General features: G+C 38.8%; 3 protein-coding genes across 3 annotated transcripts; 1 reads left to right on the forward strand and 2 right to left on the reverse strand.

The window, feature by feature from the left end:
* The first annotated feature begins 137 nt into the window (after positions 1-137).
* LOC134662464 (neurotactin) lies at positions 138-7083 on the forward strand. Its single transcript, XM_063518694.1, has 7 exons — positions 138-268; positions 638-915; positions 1674-1806; positions 2980-3161; positions 3391-3463; positions 3890-4040; positions 5428-7083. Exons 2-7 carry the CDS (start codon positions 640-642, stop codon positions 6860-6862), a joined length of 2250 nt encoding a protein of 749 aa, XP_063374764.1. The 5' UTR covers positions 138-268; positions 638-639; the 3' UTR covers positions 6863-7083.
* Positions 7084-8808: 1725 nt separating this feature from the next.
* LOC134662510 (saccharopine dehydrogenase-like oxidoreductase) lies at positions 8809-12942 on the reverse strand. The gene is made up of 7 exons (XM_063518764.1): positions 12765-12942; positions 11718-11905; positions 11130-11259; positions 10392-10608; positions 9753-10119; positions 9569-9657; positions 8809-8972 (listed from the first exon to the last, which is right to left on the reverse strand). The coding sequence occupies exons 1-7, from the start codon at positions 12937-12939 to the stop codon at positions 8837-8839; spliced, it is 1302 nt and encodes a 433-aa protein (XP_063374834.1). The 5' UTR covers positions 12940-12942; the 3' UTR covers positions 8809-8836.
* A 1902-nt stretch (positions 12943-14844) lies between these two features.
* LOC134662496 (myosin heavy chain, clone 203-like) lies at positions 14845-21297 on the reverse strand. The gene is made up of 6 exons (XM_063518743.1): positions 21133-21297; positions 19732-20075; positions 19225-19373; positions 17668-19114; positions 17318-17464; positions 14845-15070 (listed from the first exon to the last, which is right to left on the reverse strand). Exons 1-6 carry the CDS (start codon positions 21164-21166, stop codon positions 14846-14848), a joined length of 2346 nt encoding a protein of 781 aa, XP_063374813.1. The 5' UTR covers positions 21167-21297; the 3' UTR covers position 14845.
* Between the last annotated feature and the right edge of the window lie 1007 nt (positions 21298-22304).

Consider the following 22304-nt stretch of genomic DNA (forward strand, 5'->3'; position numbering starts at 1 on the left):
CGACAGAGAGGCAACACGTTGAACATGGTTCGCGGTAGCCCCTCTGTTGCAGTTCGTTCGTTCATTCATTCATTCAGTTACACGCACCCTTTTGTTTTTTTTTTCTTCGCCGCGCAAACGCCGCAAACGGCGCATCGCGAAATCGACATCGACCGGCCCGTGTGAGTGACATGGCGTTACTTTAGCGCAATTTAATTCAGAGTTCTTTTGTATAAATCCCAAAGAAGTACGCTGTTTTTGTATCAACCATAACCATTATATGAATGCAGTGAGTATTAATATTCACGAATTCCGGTTTCTTGTTGTTAATCTGTCGTTAAACGCCGTTTCATAGTTCAGTGGGTTTAAATAGCAAAGCTTTGTACCGTAACGATGTTTGTGGGATAGATTTTTGGTTAAAATTTACTTGTATTGCGGAGTACGAAGGACTTATGTAGAAGAGAGATGTTATAGAAGTCTGTGTGTATGGTTTCATTCAATATCATTTACATTATCAAGTTATAAACAATTAAATGTAATTGTTATTTGCAAGCATTGTTGACTTTTAAATCGTGCACTGTATTCTCGCAAATATTATTTGTATTGGTCCTTAAGTGCGGGAGCCGTGTTTAAAGGTATTACTTGGACCTATTTTCAGTCATGAGTACATTGGATATAAATAAAATTGAGGCCGAGGAAGAAAATAAGACGCCCGATAAGAAACAAATCGAGGCGGAAGAAAAGGAGGTGATGTTGAAGAATGATAGCGAGAACAATGAAATGAATGCTGAAGTGAAGGCAGAGGGCGAGGGGCTGGTGAAGGCGGCGCTGTCACAGGAGGTCATTGAGCAGGGCAGGGAAGTGAAACCCAAGTTTATTCCCATTGGTGCCATTAAAATGCCTGGGTTTTTCACCAGAAACTCTGACAAACCTAAGGTTTGTACATTTCATATGATTCATATACTTTTAGGTCCACTTGCACCATCCCACTAACCCGGGTTAACCGGTTAAACCTGGAGTTACCATAATTACCAATACAATTTGACACTGGGTTAACGGTTTAACCACTTAACCCCGGGTTAGTGAGATGGTGCAAGCGGCGCTTCAGGGTCTAAAATAAGCATAATTTTATCAACAATATTATTTTTTTCTTTAGAAGGAAATAACGCTTCATAGGCAGGGTTACTACCCACTCAGATCGGTCATCCAAAAATATAAAGTTTAAACATATTGGATATTTAGTCATAATGATAGTCTTTCTAAATAAATTTCAAGTGTTATAACTAACGCATCTAAACTTACTACCCTACATTTTTCAAATGTAAAAGATGAGTAAAAGATCAACTTTTTATTGAGACATTTTCGGAAAATCAAGGGATGTTTACAAAAACAACAAGATACAAGACATTTATTCATAAAAGTCAATGTTTTACAGGTCATGTAGGTACGTATTCAACGAATACTAATAGGTACAGCATTTCAGGAGTGATATTTATGTCACTTAACTTGTTATAAATAAAACATAATTGTAAACAACAAATTCTAAATCAGTAGTATAGTATTAGTAGCAACATAAAACATAACTGCTTAGAGCGGTTGACACTTTTTTAAGAACATTGTTAATCGTTTCAGGTGTCAACCAGTGTAGTTAGTTATGTTGTTTTTGTAAACATCCCTTCAATTGTTTGTAACAGGATGATGAAGTCATTGAGAAGGATGCAGAGAATGAAAAGACTGAGGAGAGCAAGCCCAAACGCAACCACTTCCAGTTTCTGCACACATGCCCCTTCACCAAGTTCCTGCACCACCCCACTCAGAATGATAAAGGTTGGTGAACACTGTCATTTCAGCCTATATACGTCCCACTGCTGGGCACAGGCCTCCTCTCATGCGCGAGAGGGCTTGGGCTATAGTCCCCACGCTAGCCCAATGCGGATTGGGGACTTCACATACACCTTTGAATTTCTTCGCAGATGTATGCAGGTTTCCTCACGATGTTTTCCTTCATCGAAAAGCTAGTGGTAAATATCAAATGATATTTCGTACATAAGTTCCGAAAAACTCATTGGTACGAGCCAGGATTTGAACCCGCGACCTCCGGATTGAAAGTCGGACGTCATATCCACTCGGCCACCACCGCTTTTCGAACACTGAACATGCATTAATGTAGTGGTGGGCATCTATTGATGCCCTGCCACTAGTGTTGTGAATAACGCATATTTCGAGGCTTAAAGACTCGAACCCTTAAGACTCTTGAGGCTTAACACGATTTCTTACATCCATACGCGTGTAATAAATAAATATAATTCTCAAATATAGTCGAGTCTTGAGGGCTCGAGTCGTGGAATGTATTGCGCCACATACATTCCACAACTCTTCTCTTTTCGCAACAGACTATTTAGAATAAAAAAATAAACTCTAGGAAATCTCTGTCCAAAGATGTTAGTGATCAAGTCCAAAATCGATGACACACCAGGTTTAAAATAATATATTTATTGCTATCCTCAACAAACTGTTTATAATATGTGTCTTTCTTGGATTTCCGTTTAGTTCTGGATGTGGCAGCTCTGTGCCTGTTTGGTTCAACCGTCTTTCTGGCGTAGCTTGCTGTTGTTTCCGCTTCCAAATTTATACTAGTTTATAAATAGACATGGGGTCATTTGTAACCCGCAAGAGCTAAATACAGTACTGTCAGTTCCTTTAAAACTAAAGGCTATCGCTATCACAGATTTATCATTTGAACAGATTGAGTTTTTAAGCTGTACAACAATATCTAATACAAGTTAACTCATCTACTGAAAACAAAAAAGTTTTGAGAAAGTAACAGTATTGTAAAAATGCTTTATTTTATATACATCTCATCAGCTATTCTTTTTCATACTTAAATACATACATTAGTGAAAGAAAAGTATATCGGATGGCCATGTCAATATCCCCACAAAGGCGCACTCCGCTCAGGGGAACAAGTAAATAAACCCTATATTTCAAATCGCATTCCAGATGGTACCATTGTAGAAGAAAAAAAAGGTATTCGCTTACCAAAAATTAATGTGGATTATCAAAAATACTTCCAAAAGAGGTCTAACAAAGACCCTGAGGCAACCCTTGCTTCCATGGAGACATTGGAAGACAAGCTAGACACACCCAATGATGGAATGGAAAATGTTAAATTAGATCCAGAAGTAAGTAAATATTCCTATAAATGCTTTTTCACCACGCCTGCTCTTAAAGGCTCTCTTTATTATTATTCTTTTAAAGAAGAAAGTCATTTTAGCATCTTTCAGTTGCTGGGGTATCAAGCTTAGCATAAGAAGTTAAACAATAACTTTGCCCCCTTGTAAAACAAATAACTATTATTTGTTTAAATTTTGCTATCAATAACTGGTTATTAAAAAACATTTTCCATTTTAGGAAGCTGTTGATGGCAAAGTGGCCACGAAACTGCCTTTCAAAGAAAGAATTCGACAGAGGAAGTTTATAATTGGCAAGTATTTGACTCAAAATTTGTACGTTTGACAGCTTTGAGCGCAGTGCGCCCAAAAAACATGAAACTAATTATTACATTCATATACGTAGTTTAATTCAGTAGCTAAACATTACTCTCTAACAGCTTAAAAAAAAGAGATATGTTACAGATTCTTTTGAATGCAAACTGTACCTATTTATTTCAAGTTGGAAAAGTATTCCAGGCCGGTAGATACTTATGGCATGTTGTTTCATCCTCTACTATTGATGCTGACTGTACCGGGTACTGATTGAGTATTAATTGTTTCAAGTACACAGCCAATATCAAGTAGATAGATAGTGACCACCAAAGTAGCCAAATATACGGAACAGATCATGGTATGTAACGAAGGTGTGTTAGGATATATTTGGTCACTGACCTGACGGTGACATTGGTATTGTTCAGACGACCTGATCGTGGGCGCGGTGGTGGTGCTGGTGCTGCTGGCCGTGGTGGTGGGCGTCATCGTGGGCGCCAGCGCAGGGCCGCCCGCGCAGCGCCCGCTGCGGCTCGGCCGCTACATGACCACGCTCTCCTCCTGCGGGCCCCTGGAGGGGTCAGTGCCTTTGGTTTACATTACTGTACCGCTGGGATATAATAATAATTAATAACCCTTCAGCTGACATACTCGTGTTGGAGTTTTATGTCGATTCATTAAATTTCAATTTCGCATTCCCGCTGCGGTAGTTTGCTAGACGAAGGGATAATTCAGCCTACATATGTCCAACTGCTGGGTAAAGGCCTCGCGCAGGATAGGCTTGGGCTATACTCTATAGTATTCGGCTATATATACAGGATGGATTTTCTTTTTGGGTCAGTGAGGGCAGCTACCAGATCCCGTGCTGCTACGAGAAAACGGTCTTAGAAGACCTTCCCTCGATTTCAAATTAATGAAGATTGGCTTTTACAGATTTTGAAAAACACATACAGGTTGCGAGAAAAAGGTCATTTTTGACAAACTTTTTTTTTGATGTCAATCGATCCCATTCCTATTGAGGATCAAAAGCTTGTATGGAACCAAAAAAAAAATTCCGGCTAGAAAAGCCACAAATCGAGGAAAACTTTTCCCATACAATTTGTATGAAAATGAAAACTTTTATTTTTCATATGCTATTTTTGTGTGCCAATCGATTCCATTCCTATCCAGTATCAATAGTTTCCTAGGGGTCAACTTACGGTAATGTACTAAAAAGCCACAAATTAAAAAAAACTTTCCATACAGTAAATGTATGGAGAAAACGTGAAATTTAATTCGCATTTTTCTACCTTCCCAATCAGTCCTGTTATATTTAAGGATCATAATACTGTATGAAGACATTGCTGTAAGACTGATGGGCGAGATAGAAAATTGTGAATAAAATTTCACGTTTTCTCCATAGTAAATGTATGCAAAAGTTTTTATTAATTTGTAGCTTTTTAGTACATTATCGAAAGTTGACCCCTAGGAAACTATTGGTACTGGATAGGAATGGAATCGATTGGCATACAAAAATAGCATTTGAAAAATAAAAGTTTTCATTTTCGTACAAATTGTATGGGAAAAGTTTTCTTCGATTTGTGGCTTTTCTAGTCGGAAATTTTTTTTTGGTTCCATACAAGCTTTTGATCCTCAATAGGAATGGGATCGATTGGCATCAAAAAAAAAGTTTGTCAAAAATGATCTTTCTCTCGCATCCTGTATTTTTTTTCCAAAATCTGTAAATGCCAATCTTCATTAATTTAAAATCGAGGGATGGTCTTCTAAGACCATTTTCTCGTAGCAGCACGGGATCTGGTAGCTGCCCTCACTGACCCAAAAAGAAAATCCACCCTGTATAACTTTTTCCTTATCCGTAAAGATGTCTGCAGGAGTCTTAGTTGATATTTTAAGCCAAACGATCGGATTAAAATACCAACTAAAACTTAGGTACAAAAGTAAAACTAAGATGTTTTTGTATTTTCAGTATCTTGGATGAAGGCGTGTACAAGTTCTACAGCATTCCGTACGCCGTGCCACCTATCGGAGACTTGAGGTTCACGTATGCTCAATCACTTAACAATATATCGCTGTGCTGGAATGGCACTCTTCAAACCCACAAGCCTGGGCCGCTCTGCATGCAGTTTAAAGAAAACGAACGAACTATTATAGGCGAAGAAGACTGCTTAACGCTGGATGTGGTCACTCCTCAAGTCAGGTACGATTCTCCCCTGCCGGTGGTCGTTCTGATAGGAGCCGACACCCTCGCCGGCGGCATCAGTCCCGCTCAACCGTCCGCTCTGTACGCGCGCACCAAGGAGGTGGTTTTCGTGCGACCCAATTTCAGACTCGGACCCTTCGGGTTTTTGGCTCTCGACATTCTCTCCAAAACCAAATATCCGGAGACCTCGGGCAACTACGGCCTGAGCGATCTGCTAGTCGCGTTACGGTGGGTGAAGTCGAATATTCATCACTTCGGCGGCGACCCCGACTCCGTCACGCTGCTCGGGCACCGCGCCGGCGCCACGCTCGCCGCCGCGCTCACCACCGTGCCCAAAGCTCAGAAGTTGTACTCTAGAGCTTTCCTCTCGTCCGGCTCCGTTATATTCCCCGGCAAACCCCTGAAAGATTCGTACCCACTAAATGAGGAATTCAAACAGAACAGCAAATGCAACGACGCCGCCTGTTTACGCCGCATGAAGCCGGAGGCGGTGATGACGGCCGTGCCGGCCACGTGGCTCGGGTCCGACGTCGGCTCTCTTCCGAAGACGAACGAGATGAAACACTCCTGGCTGGTCCTGGACGGCGCGTACGTGACGCGCCACGCCTTCGAGGCCTGGGACCTCCAGAAGGAGTCGAAAGAGACCGGCAAGGAGCGAGCGTTCAAGCCGATGGTGTTCGGAACGACCGCGCACTCGGGCCACTCGGACCTCCTGCGCATGAAACACCTGAACTGGACCGCCGAGCACGTGGAGAGCGTCGTCAACGACAGCGTGATCGGCGACAAGAAGCTGACCGGCGCGGTGTTCGCGCACTCGACCAGGACGTACCGGGGGCTGGTGGAGCTGGTGTCGGCGGTGCGCACGCTGTGCCCGCTGGTGAGCCTGGCGCGGCTGCGGCTGGGCGCGGCGCTGTACGTGGTGGCGGGCTCGGGCGCCGGCGCGGCGGGCGCGGGGCTGGCGGGCGTGGACGCCGACCTGGAGGCCATCCTGGGCACCTTCGACTCGGAGGTGGTGGAGCAGCGCCGCTTCATGGCCGCCATGCAGCAGCTGTTCTACTACTTCGTGTGGAACGGCCGCCTGCCCGCGCCCGAGACCGGCCTCATGGAGGTCGGCCAGGACGTGCTGCCGCTGCACGGGCTGCCGCTCTGCGACCTGCTCATCCGGGAGGATATAGTGCCGAGGTATGCTCACGTCGATTAGTCCCTAGTCTCGCGTGGATCGGGGCTTCACAATCCTTTGGTAAAAATAACTTCGTAGGTTCTCAGTCGTCGTCGTCAAAAGGGTTGGGAGACCCTGCTCAATTATTATCCTTGTTTGTTGCGTTGTCTTAGCTAGAAATCACAGCCAGGTGTTGCTTTAAAAATCATATTTTAATTTAATACACGCATGAAAATAAGCACCTATCTTAAAATGTTGATATGTTTTCCGTAACTTTTGTCTAGAAATGTGAAAGCAGGTGGGAGCTCATCTACATTGTACTGATACTAATACGATTAGTTACCGTTACCGATATCGGCCATACGCTATGGACCAGTAGCTAACAGTTAGCCGTATTAGGATTATTAGGAATTCTAATTTAGGATGTCTATCTTATTAGTTACAAAAAAAAAAAACAATACAAAATGAAATTCCAAACCCCAATGAGACTGATATCATGATTTACATTAAAATACTCAAAAAAATATTGATCTCCATAATTTACCATAATTTATTATGTGATTTGTAATTTTTCACCAGTGTTAAGTATTAAGTATGACTTTCGCTTAATTATTAAAAGATCTTAACGAATCTACATGTAATGTAATTAGCTCTAAGATTACTTTGTATGGTCCGAGGACGCCCATCTAATTCTGCATGAAACCAAAGTATTTTGAATAAGTTGTCACGTAAGATGTATTTATTATATATAGTAATTTTAGCTTTTTTTTGTGGTTGATATATGTATGACCAAAAAGTACAATAGCACCTAGTCACGTGTTGTCATAGTTCTCCAGAAGTTAGTTTGATTTAATTACACGATTTTAGTTGGCAAGTTAATTGAATGTGCAAATAACTAGTCAATTTTTTGGGCAACTTGTCACCATAAGAAACTATGCACTAAATTGACTGTTTACAGTTTAGGCACAGATTATATAATAGTTCTTGTTTAGGTATAATACCTACCAGGTTGGTAATACTTACCAACAAAGATCATACAAATCGAGCATTGGAGCTGGTATTGAAGATGGGTGTCCTTATACATACATGCATGCTTGTATGTCTATGTCCATATCTACTGTTTCTACACATAATTAATGTGATTTGATTTTAAGTCTGATAATTCCAAAGAGTGATTTTTTTTGTACACTATAGGTAATTTATGTTTTAGTTCATGCTTAGATAGACTATTTGTAAGAATTTGTACTCGTGTAAAGAGTCATGATGACTTAAATGTGGCGTTGTGCTCGCAAATACTGGAATCGACCGATTACCCGACATTTACGGAATAATTTTAATTTTTAACAAGCAGAAATAAATTTAAAAGTGGAAAAAATACTATCTTGGGTGAGATTTGAACTCACGCCTCTGGATCGATATATAAAAGGAATATATTTAAGGAATATTTCATATTTTGCTAGCACAACGACACGATGTCTGTTACTCTCATTCTCTTGCCAAATAATTTAGTTGCACTAGGCAGCTTGTTGACAGCTTTCGTAATTTTGTAAAGTAATTAATAAATGAAATCTTAAGACTGACATATTTTTTATTTTTAGCCATTAAAATACAGTTCACCATTTCCTTTTCAGGCCAAACTTTTCCAGCGATTACACTAAGTAGGTAGGTACGAAGAATTTCGTACATTGACAGGCCATTTCCTATCTTTATCGCACGCGCTTAATTATATGTATTGCTGTCTCGCCACGCCAATGACGTCGGCGGTCAATGCCACTGTCCAACAACTTTAAAGTCTATTTTTTTATTCGGTAGACTGAAATGACAGTTAATAGTATGAACATGAAATGTCATTCCCACAGACATACAATTCCCGCAATTCTATGGTCATTCCATACTATGAACTGTCATTTCAGTCTACCGAATAAAAAAATAGACTTTAGGTACCACACTTACTCTTTTCTTACTGAGAAAATTGCAGGCAAAATGGAAAAACTGGCTGTCTTTTATGTCATACTCTCAATTTTGCTCTTTGTTGCTTTCAGTTACTTCCTCTCCATCATCGGATAGAAACTCGAAATTGATACCATGTTTATTTAGTCTATCAATTAATTTGGTTCGGTAATATGCTGCACCTGTCGTAAGCACACCACCTCTGTAATCAAAGAAAATGATAGATTTTTAAAACAGTTCCGGCATTAGCTTGTGAAGCACCTACATTTATGAGAAGTGTTCGTTCAATTGATGGCGTTGCACTAGCTGTTACCTACTTCTAATATATACGTACTTGCTACTTTTCTACATTCAACAGTGATTTTGTTGGATTGTTGAGATTAAGTTTTTATTATTTTATTGTTTCTGTTATTTACCTAGGTCAGCGGTTCTCAATCTTTTTTTTTTTGACGGAACCCTTTTGGAAAGCGAAATACTTAATGGAACCCTGCAATAAAACAATAGTTTTTAGAAGTGTATTTTTTATTAATAAGCATAATAATTATGCTTATTTTATTATTCTAAATTCTTGCGGAACCCCTGCAGGGGTGTCGCGGAACCCTAGGGTTCCGCGGAACACACTTTGAGAATGACTGACCTAGGCGTATTAGAGGTAGGTACTAGCTACTTACGTGGATATTAGAAGCTAGAGAGTAATTACATGTGTTTATCGATATCGTTTTTTTTTTACTCGTAATCTTTGGTTACAAAGAAAAAGTCGATAATTCGAATATTGTCGGAAGCGTTGGAAATACTTACTTTGGCATATACGAATAATCTCTTAATATAGTTATTGCCGAAAAAATAAAGGCTATCGCTGTGGCTTCGTACGGGTGCGTCCCACAAATCTGTAAAAATATAGTGATGTCGTGAATATTTGGCTCTCGTAGTCCATAATTCGGTACACGCAAATACTATAGGTAGGTATTATAAACCGTCATACCTTTAAATGCATTGTCTTATTTTTGTAATTTACCCTGCCGTTCCCCGATAGTACAAAGCTATATTTTGTATCGTGCATATTATCTTCACTTGGCCCTTCATGGCTCATAAATCCAGCCGTAAATAATCTAGGATATCTCCGTAACAATGATCTAAAGCACTTGAAATAAGACAGCCAGTAATAACAATAGAAGATCGGAATTATAAAAAATAAATGTATCAGTAGTGGCATTGTTGTGTACATCTTAAAATGAACTGGCTGTTTCCCTTCTTTTTCGTATAAGTACCGCTGTGTCATGTCCACAATGTTACTATCAGGGCCTGGATAAGGGAACCAAATTTTTGAACGCATTCGATGAAAAAATGACCTGTAAATTTCAAAAAATCTTGTTAGTGCAAGCACGCGCATATGGCAAGTTACATCCGGCGTAACATAAGATCACATATTTTGACAGTGATTTGACCCTTAATATATACAAATACCTATGACATTATAAGGTTAAATATGTGTTCTTAGAAAATTTCTCACATTTATCTGTTTTGACATGTTACCAGAGACTAGTAAATTTAAAAGACTGACAATAACCATCATACGACTAAATCTGATTAAGTTTATTAAGTACTCTTCGATGTTACCCACTTTTTAATATCCTCTGGCTCTGGTCCATATATAGCATCAGGAAATATTTCTTGCTTCATCCGGAAGTACTCTGGAAAGTTTCCCAATTCGTGCACTAGGGAGTCCCATGTACCGAAGTGTACGAGACAATTGTCCCCGCCACATAGTATATTTCCCAAACTATAAACCCTTTTTGGCATTTCTATTTCTGTGTAGCATTCAACTGTTTGCAATGTGCCTGAAAAAATGATAGGTAACTACATATTACCAAGGTGTTACTGAGTTACTACCTACTAAGTATTAATTACTACTAATTTATTTTAGTAATACCACTGTATATATCTTGTTTGTAAATATATACGGTTAAACGATTACTACTATAACCTACACCTACATAAATAAGTATTTTCTATAATTTGTAGGTACAGTCAGCAGCAATATTTGCTAAGCGGGCGAGGTGTTCAAAATAATCTTGACGCGATTTTATTGTTAGGAGAATAAGAGCGCGCCGAGCATGCCAATGCCAAGGTAATTATGAATACCTCACCCGCTTAGCAAGTTCTGCTGCTGACTGTACCTACTTAGTTTTAAGAACAATGTTGGATTTATCTAATAAAAATAAAATTAATTGCTTTTGACCATTGTGGTTCAAATGCAAAATTGACCATGATTCATTCCATCTCATCTAAAACCTTTAAAACCTTTGCCCCACTGACCCTAAGTAGGTACAGTAATTAAACTAATATGTACATGATGTACCTTTAAAATGATTTTGCAGGTGAACGAAGCCCATTACCGCTGGTATGGAGCCATACCCGCAAGCAGCAATAATTAGAACATTGGCATCTTCTGCAGCTTTATTGTAACGTTTGTATATACTGAGCATTTGCTGAAACAAAAAAGTAAATACGTATCCTACAAGTTCGTGTTGCAATTTGAAAAAAATACGTAAGTAAAAAAGAGACAACTAATGTTTGTCACTTTGCGCGTCATAATTAGTTACAAGTCCCTAAGAGCAAACTGTACAGTCATACAAAGTTAAGTACTTTATCAATACTCGAGCGTGTACAACCTATCTACTATATCTACCTACATTAGTATCCTAAGGCCCAACCATACAAACGAAACATCCAAAATTTACCACGTAAATTTGAACGTAAATAGTAGTAAATAGAGTTGATTTTGAGTTGTTTGAAAATTTAACGAAACAAAGCAAAAGCAACTCTGTTCCAATTAAACATGGTTTAAATCACATCGAACTGAAGAAGTACTATAGGTAGGACTTGGGCCTTAGAAGGGTATAATTAAATCACAATTAAATACACGTTAAATATCAATGTTACTTACGTGTAACTCGGCAGAAATATCAACGTAATGCGTTTTAGTTTGAATGCAGGTCTTGATCACCAGCTCGCTTAGGGTAGTGTATGGGCCAGTGGAGTTCACTACTACTTTTGCTCGACGACACACTTCGTACACCATGCCTTCGTTTTTTATATCGCATTCTATTACTGGTATATTCTTTACGTTAACACCTACAGTATAAAAACATAGGTAGGTAGGTATTTAAATAGTTACGGAACGGAACAAATAATTTAAAACCAACCGCGTGACTATAAATACTATAATGTTATAAATGCTCTTTACTTTTATTATTTATTATAATAAAAAAATGTGTATGTTAATAACTATGTCGGCAATAGATCCAGGTACAAGTAGGTTCCTAGTAACAAAATCTACCAGTAGTATTACCGATAAACTTTGAACCTATTTATGTTTTTAACACGCTTTTATTAGGTCGACCGTCGACCTGTATGTAACTATGTAATGGAAACATGCAAGTTAAATTTGATCCACTTCCCGGTTTCTGATTGAGCTGAAACTTTGCATACACATGTAAGTCGGGTGACAATGCAATATTATGGTACCATCGAGCTGATCTGATGATGGAGACAGAAGGTGGCCATAGGAACTCTGTGATGAAACAACGCAACCTATATAATTGTGTTAGGGGTTTTTAGAATTGTATCGATGAGTATTAGTTGTCTGTCGTAGAAATAGGAGGCAAGCGAGCAGACGGATCGCCTGATGGTAAGCGATTACTGCCGCCCATGGACACTCGCAACTTCAAGTGCGTTGGATTTAATTAGGACTATTTAAAATACGTAATGGAATATTATTGTAATTACACTAATTATTGCCGTGCGATGGACAAGTTCTCATATTCCTGGTTTGATGTTTTGTCCTTCACCATTCATTCTATTTATGTAGATTATTTTAAAAATAAAATGTAATATTTTGATACCGTCACAACAACACACAACATGTAACAATTTATGTAGGACAATTTATTTTTGTTTTCACGTCACGATTAAGTAGTAAAACGAGCCTTACCTTTATCGACCAGCTCCTCCAACAAATAATTTAGCTTTTCTTTCGAACGTCCTGCTATACCCCAAGTCAAATTAGTGTAATCAGATTCGTTGTTAATTGAAGCTAAATGTTTAACAACGTATCGTCCTGTGAAACCTGTGGCACCCAACACAACTAAATCAACTCTTTCATCCATTATTTATTTCTTTGCAAGAAACTAAATTATTAAGTATTAACCAACCGGTTGTTTAATGTCGTCCGACTGGTGGTAAAACAAATATGTTACTATGTCATACTAACAATGTACCAACATTATGTATTTCATTCACGTCTGGCCTTCGCTTCGCGTATCAGGGTCATCAACATTATAGTTTGAGACTACCACATAGAAAGCGATTTATTAGTGTGCGTGTAATGTTGCGTCATTAAAAATAACCGGTCATTCGAAACCGAGAAAATTAATTTGTACATATACTTTAATTAATATGATTTTTTTCTTTATTTTTCCCACAATCTATACAACATTAACCATCATCTATTTCAATTTTTTAGGAAATTATACAAAAAATCATGCATATAAGGGTTAAGACGTACTTTACATTTCAAGACAAGGATATCCGTTTAGGTCATTAAGACTACAGATGGAGTCTTAAAAAATCAACAACCATTACGATTTCTCATAAATTTATTTTGCACACGCAAATTTTATGAGTATGAGACAATATCTTACACAAAAATATTTAAATTTTGTAATAAATTAACATACAAACGAATCCTAACTCAATAAACATAGGAATATGATAATAATGGATTAGATTTTCAGATTTGTTAACAAACAGTTAAATACTGATTTTTGGTATTTATATCATCAGGCAAACTTAATTTTTTTCACATATTATAACAACACACGATTTATTTTAACATTTTACTAAATTCAAAACAAACACTAAGTACCTAACGGAAATAACACAGGTTGGAACTTTATACTCGGTAAAAGCTGCCGAAAAGAAAAGAATCTTAACATAACGTCAGTCAGGCAAAAAGTACACGTTTTTAAAGTGAAAACTTCTTTAGCGGCGCTGGGCACTTTTTGAGGTGGGGAAAAAATGATAAACTCGAGACAACGTAAGGCGATCACGTGACCGTAAGCCCCGTAAGGTGGCCACTCATAATTTAAATGGCATTTAAATCAATAAAGAAAAACTCAAATGTTATTTGACATTTACGTTGCGGACTCCTTTTCAAGACTCTACCTATTTCAAATAATTTGACGTTGTCATGGCAGTATGTAAATAAACATGTCAATGAAAAAGTGTGATCTTATTTGAGAATGATAATAATATATAATAAATAAATAGAATACCTCCGCTAAACGTATGTATCGTGTTACCGGGCGTCGGTAACATAGTGAGGTGTTTTCACTTCTATCTGCACTCCCGGAGTGCAACCGTTGTTGCTTGTTATTTTTACCATGTTTTCACAGTCACATCAACAGGCTTATTAAATTCTTAGTCCCTTTTAATTCTTATAGTTATTTTTTTTTATACTTAGCATAAATACCTACCTACATACTAGGTACTCATACAGTGTCATCGTCATCACGGTAATCCGGAAAATTAGTACAAAAATCAAATTAGTCATGTAACTACATAGAGAAAAAAATTCATAGATTGCTCACTCCATACATCAGTTTTAGTACCAAAAAGACTATTACCATCTACTACTCGCGCTACTCGATGCTAGATGTAGACACTGAAATTAATAGTCTAACTGATGTATGGAATGAGCACTCTTGTCTTACTATATTTCTCTATGTGTAATTAACAGTTTTTTTTTTTACCGATTGATGAAAAATATAATGGTACGAGTAACCTATGATATCTATCCAGTACGACGACATAAGTCAGAGCCCGTACCAATCGTACCATGAATCACTGACAGTGTCAAAACTAACATATACGCTATCGAAAACGTAATTTACTTTCTATACATCTCGTTCGCACTAATATGCGAGTACGATCGAGATGTATACAAACTATAGAAAGTAAATTACGTTCTCGATGGCGTTTATGTCAGTGCCAAACTGGTGGTAGCCACACTAGTCAGTGGTTGCGTTCCCTGAGGGGGCTGACAACAGCGGGCAAGTTCTCTTTGCCGATCTTGTGTGTTTTGCGCATGAGCGAGGGGGACTTAGGCGCGACGTGGGTTTCGGCGTCCTTCTTCAGCTTGTCGATGAGCGAGGACTGCTTGGCCACGGTCATGGTCAGCTCCTCGTTTTCTTGGCGCAGCAGGGACAGCTCCACTACGAGCGACTGTTGGTCTTGTATCTGTGTAAATGAATATAGTTAGTGAACATTTCGAAAATCGAAATTAAACTGTTGTGAGACATACTAACATTGAATAATTTTACGGTTTAGACTCAGTTGTTTTAAGTCACTCGCGCGACATGTTTCGGAGAGCCTAGGTCTCCTTTCTCAAGCACTAACAGTGCGAGCAGCGTTCACGGCGGCCGTGTATCGCGTACTGCGGCACGCCGAGCGACTGACGGCGGCGAGTGACTTAAAACAAGTGAGTCTAAACCGTAAAATTATTCAACATTTCGAAAATGTATAATGGCTACAAGTTTGACTTGTGTAATGGTCCGAGCGAGCTACAAGCATCTTAGTTTTAGGGGAAAAGTTTCCGTATGTTCGGTTGTTCTCTACAGGGCGTGTACCAATCGTTAACGCTCCGTAGCGTATCGTAGTCTTCCCTCTCTATCACTCTTCCGCACTAGTGCAACAGTGACAGTTGCGTTTCGTTCGCTACGGAGCGTTAACGATTGCATGTTGGCTACGCACCCAGGTCGGATTTCTCAATTCTCGTGAAAATTCGCAATGTCTACAGATCAGTGTCACTAGCTCCATAGCTCCTTATTCATTTAAATACTATATATAATATATACTTGGTCAACCAGATCTTGACAGTAGAAAAAGGCGGCAAATTTGAAAAATGTAGGCGCGAAGGGATACCGTCCCATAGAAAATTTGAATTTCGCGCCTTTTTTTACTGACAAGATTTGGTTGACCAGCTATATTATGTACTATCTTAAGAGCCAACAGGAGTGGTCATTTCTCCATACAAACGTACTCGACTGTTTTCTCCGTGGGTTTTGAAGCTAGAGCAATGATTTTTTCAACACAGATTAATATTGTCAATATTTGTGTCGGACCGTTTTGCTTTTTTGATATTTTTGTTTTTTAAGGCGCTAGAGCCCTTCAAATATGGCCAAAATGGCCTAATTGACTATGCCGCAATGAGAGGCGTGCTATTCAAAACTGACATCAATTAGTCAAAAAAGCAAAACGGTCCGACACAGATAATGTCATAATCATTTAGATTTCCAAATTTGGTTACGATTGGTTAAGTTTTGGAGGAGGAAACAGTCGAGTACGAAATCTCGATTTTTGATATTTTTACGCAGGATTTTTCGCCTTGTCCTTATCGCACTAGTTTTAGGAGCCGCTTCCGTTAGCGAGACGGGTATATTTACCTAAAATATTTAAATCTTAGCTCCTGTTGGCTCTTAATATTATTTAAGATCGAGTCACGTTCGAATAGGTATATAAAAAAACCGGACAAGTGCGAGTCAGACTCGCCCACCGAGGGTTTCGCACTGTTTAGTATTTGTTGTTATAGCGGCAACAGAAATACATCATCTGTGAAAATGTCAACTGTTTGGATATCACAGTTCATGAGATACAGACTGGTGACAGACAGACGGACAGAGTCTTAGTAATAGGGTCCCGTTTTTACCCTTTGGGTACGGAACCCTAAAAAGTTTGCGTTAACGAGGATTAATAGGAGGCCGATTTGTGTGTGTGGCGATGAAGGCGTGTGGGTAAGCGAAGTGTTACGATTTTATGACCCTAATAAAAAAGTACATAGGCGGTGGCCTATCGATAATACGAAAGCCCCGCGTCCCCTTAGATTAAGATAGTCTGTAAGCACATATAAACAAAACACGTAATCTGTTTGTACTAAGCTTATTGCGAATAAATAGAACATAGCAAACACAGATCCATTAGGACATAAGTTAGCTGACTCACCCCTTCACGAATCACCGGTCATGGGGACATTAAAACACAAAGTAGGCAAATAAATGATATTCTGATTCTGTTACGATTTTTAGGGTTCCGTACCCAAAGGGTAAAAACGGGACCCTATTACTAAGACTCCGCTGTCCGTCCGTCCGTCTGTCACCAGGCTGTATCTCACGAACCGTGATAGCTAGACAGTTGAAATTTTCACAGATGATGTATTTCTGTTGCCGCTATAACAACAAATACTAAAAACAGAATAAAATAAAGATTTAAGTGGGGCTCCCATACAACAAACGTGATTTTTGACCGAAGTTAAGCAACGTCGGGCGGGGTCAGTACTTGGATGGGTGACCGTTTTTTGCTTGCTTTGCTCTATTTTTTGTTGATGGTGCGGAACCCTCCGTGCGCGAGTCCGACTCGCACTTGGCCGGTTTTTGTATTCTCACGCGCAGATTATAGTAACCTACGAGGTCGGTATATAGGAATGTATACCTGTGCATGCAGGCGCTGGTTGTCGGCGTCGCGGCGCTCGAGCTCGGCAGCCGCGTGCGCCAGCAGCGCGCGCGCAGCCTCCGCGCCGGCCGCCGCCGCCGCCGCCTGCTCCGTGGCCAGCGAGCACAACAAGCGCTTCTTCTCAACCTGCGACCAACACAACGCTATCATCGATCTAGAAACTTGACCAGCTTGGCCGACCACACTAGCTTTTACCGTGCGATGAGGTTTATGTTTTTGATAGGATATTACCTCAGATTAAGACATCAAATACACGCGAAAAAATGTTTTGCTAATGACTGTTCTAACTCTAGTTGTTTCCTTGAACATAGCTTGTGTATATTACTCACCTCATCTTGCAAAACTTTCATTTGAGATTTAGACTCCTTCTTTATCATTTCCACGTCGTCAATAAGTTCACTCTGTATAGTGCCGAGTTCACGATATGCCTCCTTTTCAACGTTTTGCAGACTCTCGATTAGCGTAACGTTGTGTTCCATTATACGCGTGTGTTCCTTTGCTAGCGCCGCTTTCGACTTGAGAATATTGACCAAGGCTTCCTTATATTCGTTGCATTCTAGGAGAGCGTTATTTAAAGAGCTTTTGTACGTACTGAGTTCATTTTCCAGAGCCTCTTTGGCATCAGTTAAGGAATTAACTTTCTCTTCCAAATGTTCCAATTCATTATCAGATTCTCGCAGCCTCATTGTGAGAACTTGGACAATATCTCTAGTTACAGATAGAGACATTTCAAACTGACGTTTCTCCTTACTTGTCTTGTCCACCTCTACTGTGAGTTTATTGATCTCATTTTCAAAATCAATGAATTTTTTCTTTGTTTCATCTTTCAGTTCATTGGTATCTTCAAAAATGCTTTCTTTTTCATATTTTAAGATGTCACATTCTTTTTTTAGGGCATCAAAGTCCCTTTGTAAATACAGATTTTTCTGTTCCGCCATGCTAATGCTATATTTGAGATCCTTGGTTTCTTTTTCTAGAGAGAATATTTTTTCTTGTTGTTGAGTCCAGTGTTCTTGGATTGAACGACTACGCTCTTCAAACTGAATCTCGCAAAGCCTCAGCTTTTCATGAGTAGCCTCATCCATCTGTTCAAGTTTTGCTTTCATCTCATTGTCCTTATTTGCCAGTTGTTGTTGTAGATCATTCAACAATTCATCTTTTTCTTTAGTCAACTGATTCTTAATGGACTCAATGATAATGTTGTAATGTTCTCTAATGCTATCCTGTTCGGATTTCGATCTACTTATAATAGCCTGCTTTTCTTCTTCAAATTTAGACTTCAGACTTTCTAGTTCAGCCTTGTACTCTCGCCGAATGCTTTCATTGGCTTCTAGTGCTAAGGCATGATGTCCCTTAACCATTTCAAGCCTAGCCCTAGTTCCTTCCAATACAGATTCCATATTGGTCAGTTTCTCTTGTAGATCCTGACACAAACTATCTCTAATCGTAATAACTTCTTCAAGAGAAGTTAATTCTACTTGTTTACTGCTCACTTCTTGTTCCAATTTTTCACAGAGAAGTTCAATTTCAGCAATTTTAAGTTCATATTTTGCAATCATTTCTAAGTTATCTTGAGCAATATTTTTACTAGCATTATCTTTGGTTTTAGATTCTTCTTCATCATCTTTCAGTGATATCTCTGATAGCTGTTGATTTAAACTGTCAGTAGTGTTAACATTTTTGGTAGATTCCTTCATTTGTTTTTGTAAATTAGCAATTTCATGTTTGAGTTCTTCAATTTGCTTGTTATATTCATTAATAGTATAGTCCTTGTTCCTGAAATTACACAAACAATTAATGAAGTCAAACTAGATGGTGGATTATTATATCATTGATCATTGCCAATAAGCCAATACATTAGATATACCTAATTAATAAAACAGTACCTTATTTCAGCTTCTTGGGCTTTGATAATATCTTCAGTGGCTACCTTACAGCTTTGAATTTTGTTGCCACTTAGTTTTTGGCCCGAGGGCACCGGCTTTTTCAGGCTAGATGGGGGCTTGGTAATTTTCTTATTTGTAACTGGTTTGGGCTGTAAGAAAATTATTAAATCTGTAAGTAGATAGTTAGTTAAGAGATAGTATTTAATTACAAATTAACTAGTGTATTTATGTTCACATTCACATCCCACAACTATTCTGCACCTCAGGAATCATAATAATAATTTTACATGCTTTAATATAATTTTAAGTACATGCTTTATATGAATATGGTTAAACTAAAAAAATGTTGGTGGTAGCAATGGGGGTTTTTTTCCACCTTTCACCAATGGTAACCCAGACATGAAATCCCAGTTCTTTTCACCAAAGTGAGGTATTTACTGGGTTTTTTTCTCAGTTCCCAGTGGTAACAGGTAAAAAATATCTTCAAAATAAAGTAAAATATCGTACAGTAAGAAAAGACTTGACGCTGGTAATGGAGCTGCACTGGGACTGCACATCGCTGCTGGTTTTCGCCTTTGCTGGTGTCACAGTAGACTTCAATTTGCTCACAACTGCTAGCGTCTTCACAGTTGGCTTTAGTTTCTCAGGCTTTGGCTGTTTTGTTGGCTTTAATTTCTCAAGGTCTAGCTGCTTTTTTGGCTTCACTTTCTCTGGCTCTGGCTGATTTGTTGGCTTTACTTTGTCTGCCTCTGGCTGATTTGTTGACTTCACTTTCCCGGACTCTGGCTGTTTCGTTGGCTGTACTTTCTCTAGTTCCGGCTGCTTTGTATCTTTTGTTTGGCTTTTGAGAGCTGCAAAAGAATGGGAAGTAAGTATTAAGCAGAAAATTAGTTAATTATACCTAACATACTTGTACAGTCAAGGTATTAAATATCAACTCAAAGTGCCAAAAGTATGTATGTATACACAACCTTATTGCCCATACATTATAGTATTGTATACATAATTACATATATCTTTTACAGGGGCGTATTTTGAAATTTGGCACCCCGAGCCAATAAGTTTCGCCGCCCCAGAAGTCAAGGAAGAAAAACAAAAAGGGTTGGCTCCCGGGCCACGGAGGGCCCTAGGGTAAATACGCCCCTGATCTTTTAGCACTTTGTCCATGTCAATATTTAATGCCTACCTTGACTGTACTCTCATTTTTGTTCCCATGCCATGTGACCAAGCCAAGAACAAATAGGGTAAAGCGTCCTTATGTGTTGCTGCTAAGCCATAGGAGATACATACATAATTAAAAAAAAATTTTTTTGATTAATAAAATCCAGTTGGGAAAATGGGAATGAATAAATTCCCAGTTGTTCTCACTGAGACAAGTGGGAATGAGTCTGCTCCCACTTTATTCCAGCAAAGAAAAAATTGAAATAGACTCAACCATTATCATTCTTCTTTGATATAAAAACCTTTTGAGCTAACAGAGGAATATTATTCATTTGGAGGGCCTATCTATATTGTTTGGTTTGTGCTATTTATGTTTAATCCTTACATGACAATTCAATTCTTAGCTAAGTTAAATATTAATTAATATTTGCATTTAATGTCTGCATTTAATTTATAATACTATTCATAGTTAACTTTTCAATAAAGATTACCTGTTGCTGTTGTAATTGTAAGAGCAAATGATTAAGTAATTGTTGGATAAAATAAACTCATTTTCATAGGTAAAGAACCTATACTGTTTAATTTTGAATTAATTTCGATAAATTTGTTCAATAAATCTAATTCTAATCTATTATTTTTTTATGAAATGCTTAAACATGCATGCAGCATTTGATTTTTTTTTTTACATAATACAGAGAAACAATCTAAATATTTTTCTTTAGTATTTAATACTTAAATTATACTTACATGATGGTTCAAATCTTTTGGCTTTGGAAAACATTCTTTCTAATATAAAATCACTCAAATAAATAAATAAAAACTGTGAAATACAATAAAAACAGTCTCAAAAGTACACAATACAACACTCAACGGCTCTCAATCAATTCAACGCTCCGTCCGTCCGTTAAGCAAACGCGCGCCAAATTGCGGACATGACATGAATGAATGACAATAATGACATTCACATGAACAAGCAAGACCGATTATTATTATTCAATCTCGCAGAAACCGTTAAATTACGTTCCGTTACAAGATGGCTACGTTCCGCATTGAGTTTCGTATTTAAAAATAAATTCAATTCAGTTTAGCCAGAGTACTGTCTATACTGGGTCAACGAAATCTTGTCAGTAAATAGGAACAAAAATAACTATACTCATCCTTTTCTTTTGGGTGCTAGTACTAGTGTTAGACAAAGATAGTATGATTCTCTCTGTCTATGTTTGAAATCAAACAGACCTTTGACACACTATAATAGTCAATTTAGACTCTCGCGCGAGCCACGAGACGAGCCGCGAGCCGAGCCACGAGCTCGTCTCGTGGCTCGCAAGCTCGTCGGGCTAATATAATTTAAACACTAACGGCACGGCATAAGGTTTATAACCGAATGACAAGCCGAACGCAAGTGTAAACGGTGGACTCGCGTCTCGTGGCGCGGCTCGCGCGAGAGTCTAAACCGAGTGTAATACGCAGATTAGACTCTCGCGCGAGCCACGAGACGAGCCGCGCCACGAGACGCGAGCCCACCGCTTACACTCGCGTCTCGTGGCGCGGCTCGTCTCGTGGCTTGCGCGAGAGTCTAATCGGCCTATAATAGTGTCTATAAATGACTGGACTGTGGTTATAAACGTGAGACTTAGATGACGAATTTACTAAAATCCTAGTAGATTTTTTTAGAAATTAATATTATTCAACACGCCATCCTTATTCACCCCGGTTGATGGTACCTATGTTCGTAATCGTCGTTAAGCTTTGGTTTCCTCCGATAGCGGTGCCGTCATATAGCAGCCGTCTCCATACTAAATAATACGGCTAAATATGGGTGTCGTAGTATTTGTATGGAGACGGCCGCTATATGACGGCACCGCTATCGGAGGAAACCAAAGCATTACCGTTCGATCGTCGTTGATAATCGCAATAGT

Source organism: Cydia amplana, chromosome 3 (assembly GCF_948474715.1).
Source record: "Cydia amplana chromosome 3, ilCydAmpl1.1, whole genome shotgun sequence".
Classification (NCBI taxonomy): domain Eukaryota; kingdom Metazoa; phylum Arthropoda; class Insecta; order Lepidoptera; family Tortricidae; genus Cydia; species Cydia amplana.

Bases quoted from the DNA above. Each gene is read 5' to 3' on its own strand.
- LOC134662496 (XM_063518743.1), bottom strand. From the start codon at position 21,166: ATGTTTTCCAAAGCCAAAAGATTTGAACCATCAT. The intron at 19,374-19,731 runs GTACGATATTTT...ATTTTCTTACAG, and splicing joins GCGTCAAGTCTTTTCTTACT to CCCAAACCAGTTACAAATAA. The intron at 19,115-19,224 runs GTACTGTTTTAT...GTGTAATTTCAG, and splicing joins GCCCAAGAAGCTGAAATAAG to GAACAAGGACTATACTATTA.
- LOC134662464 (XM_063518694.1), top strand. From the start codon at position 640: ATGAGTACATTGGATATAAATAAAATTGAGGCCGAGGAAGAAAATAAG. The intron at 916-1,673 runs GTTTGTACATTT...TGTTTGTAACAG, and splicing joins GAAACTCTGACAAACCTAAG to GATGATGAAGTCATTGAGAA. The intron at 3,464-3,889 runs GCAAGTATTTGA...GGTATTGTTCAG, and splicing joins ACAGAGGAAGTTTATAATTG to ACGACCTGATCGTGGGCGCG.
- LOC134662510 (XM_063518764.1), bottom strand. From the start codon at position 12,939: ATGGATGAAAGAGTTGATTTAGTTGTGTTGGGTGCCACAGGTTTCACA. The intron at 9,658-9,752 runs GTATGACGGTTT...ATATTTTTACAG, and splicing joins ATAAGACAATGCATTTAAAG to ATTTGTGGGACGCACCCGTA. The intron at 8,973-9,568 runs GTAAGTATTTCC...CTTTGATTACAG, and splicing joins GATTATTCGTATATGCCAAA to AGGTGGTGTGCTTACGACAG.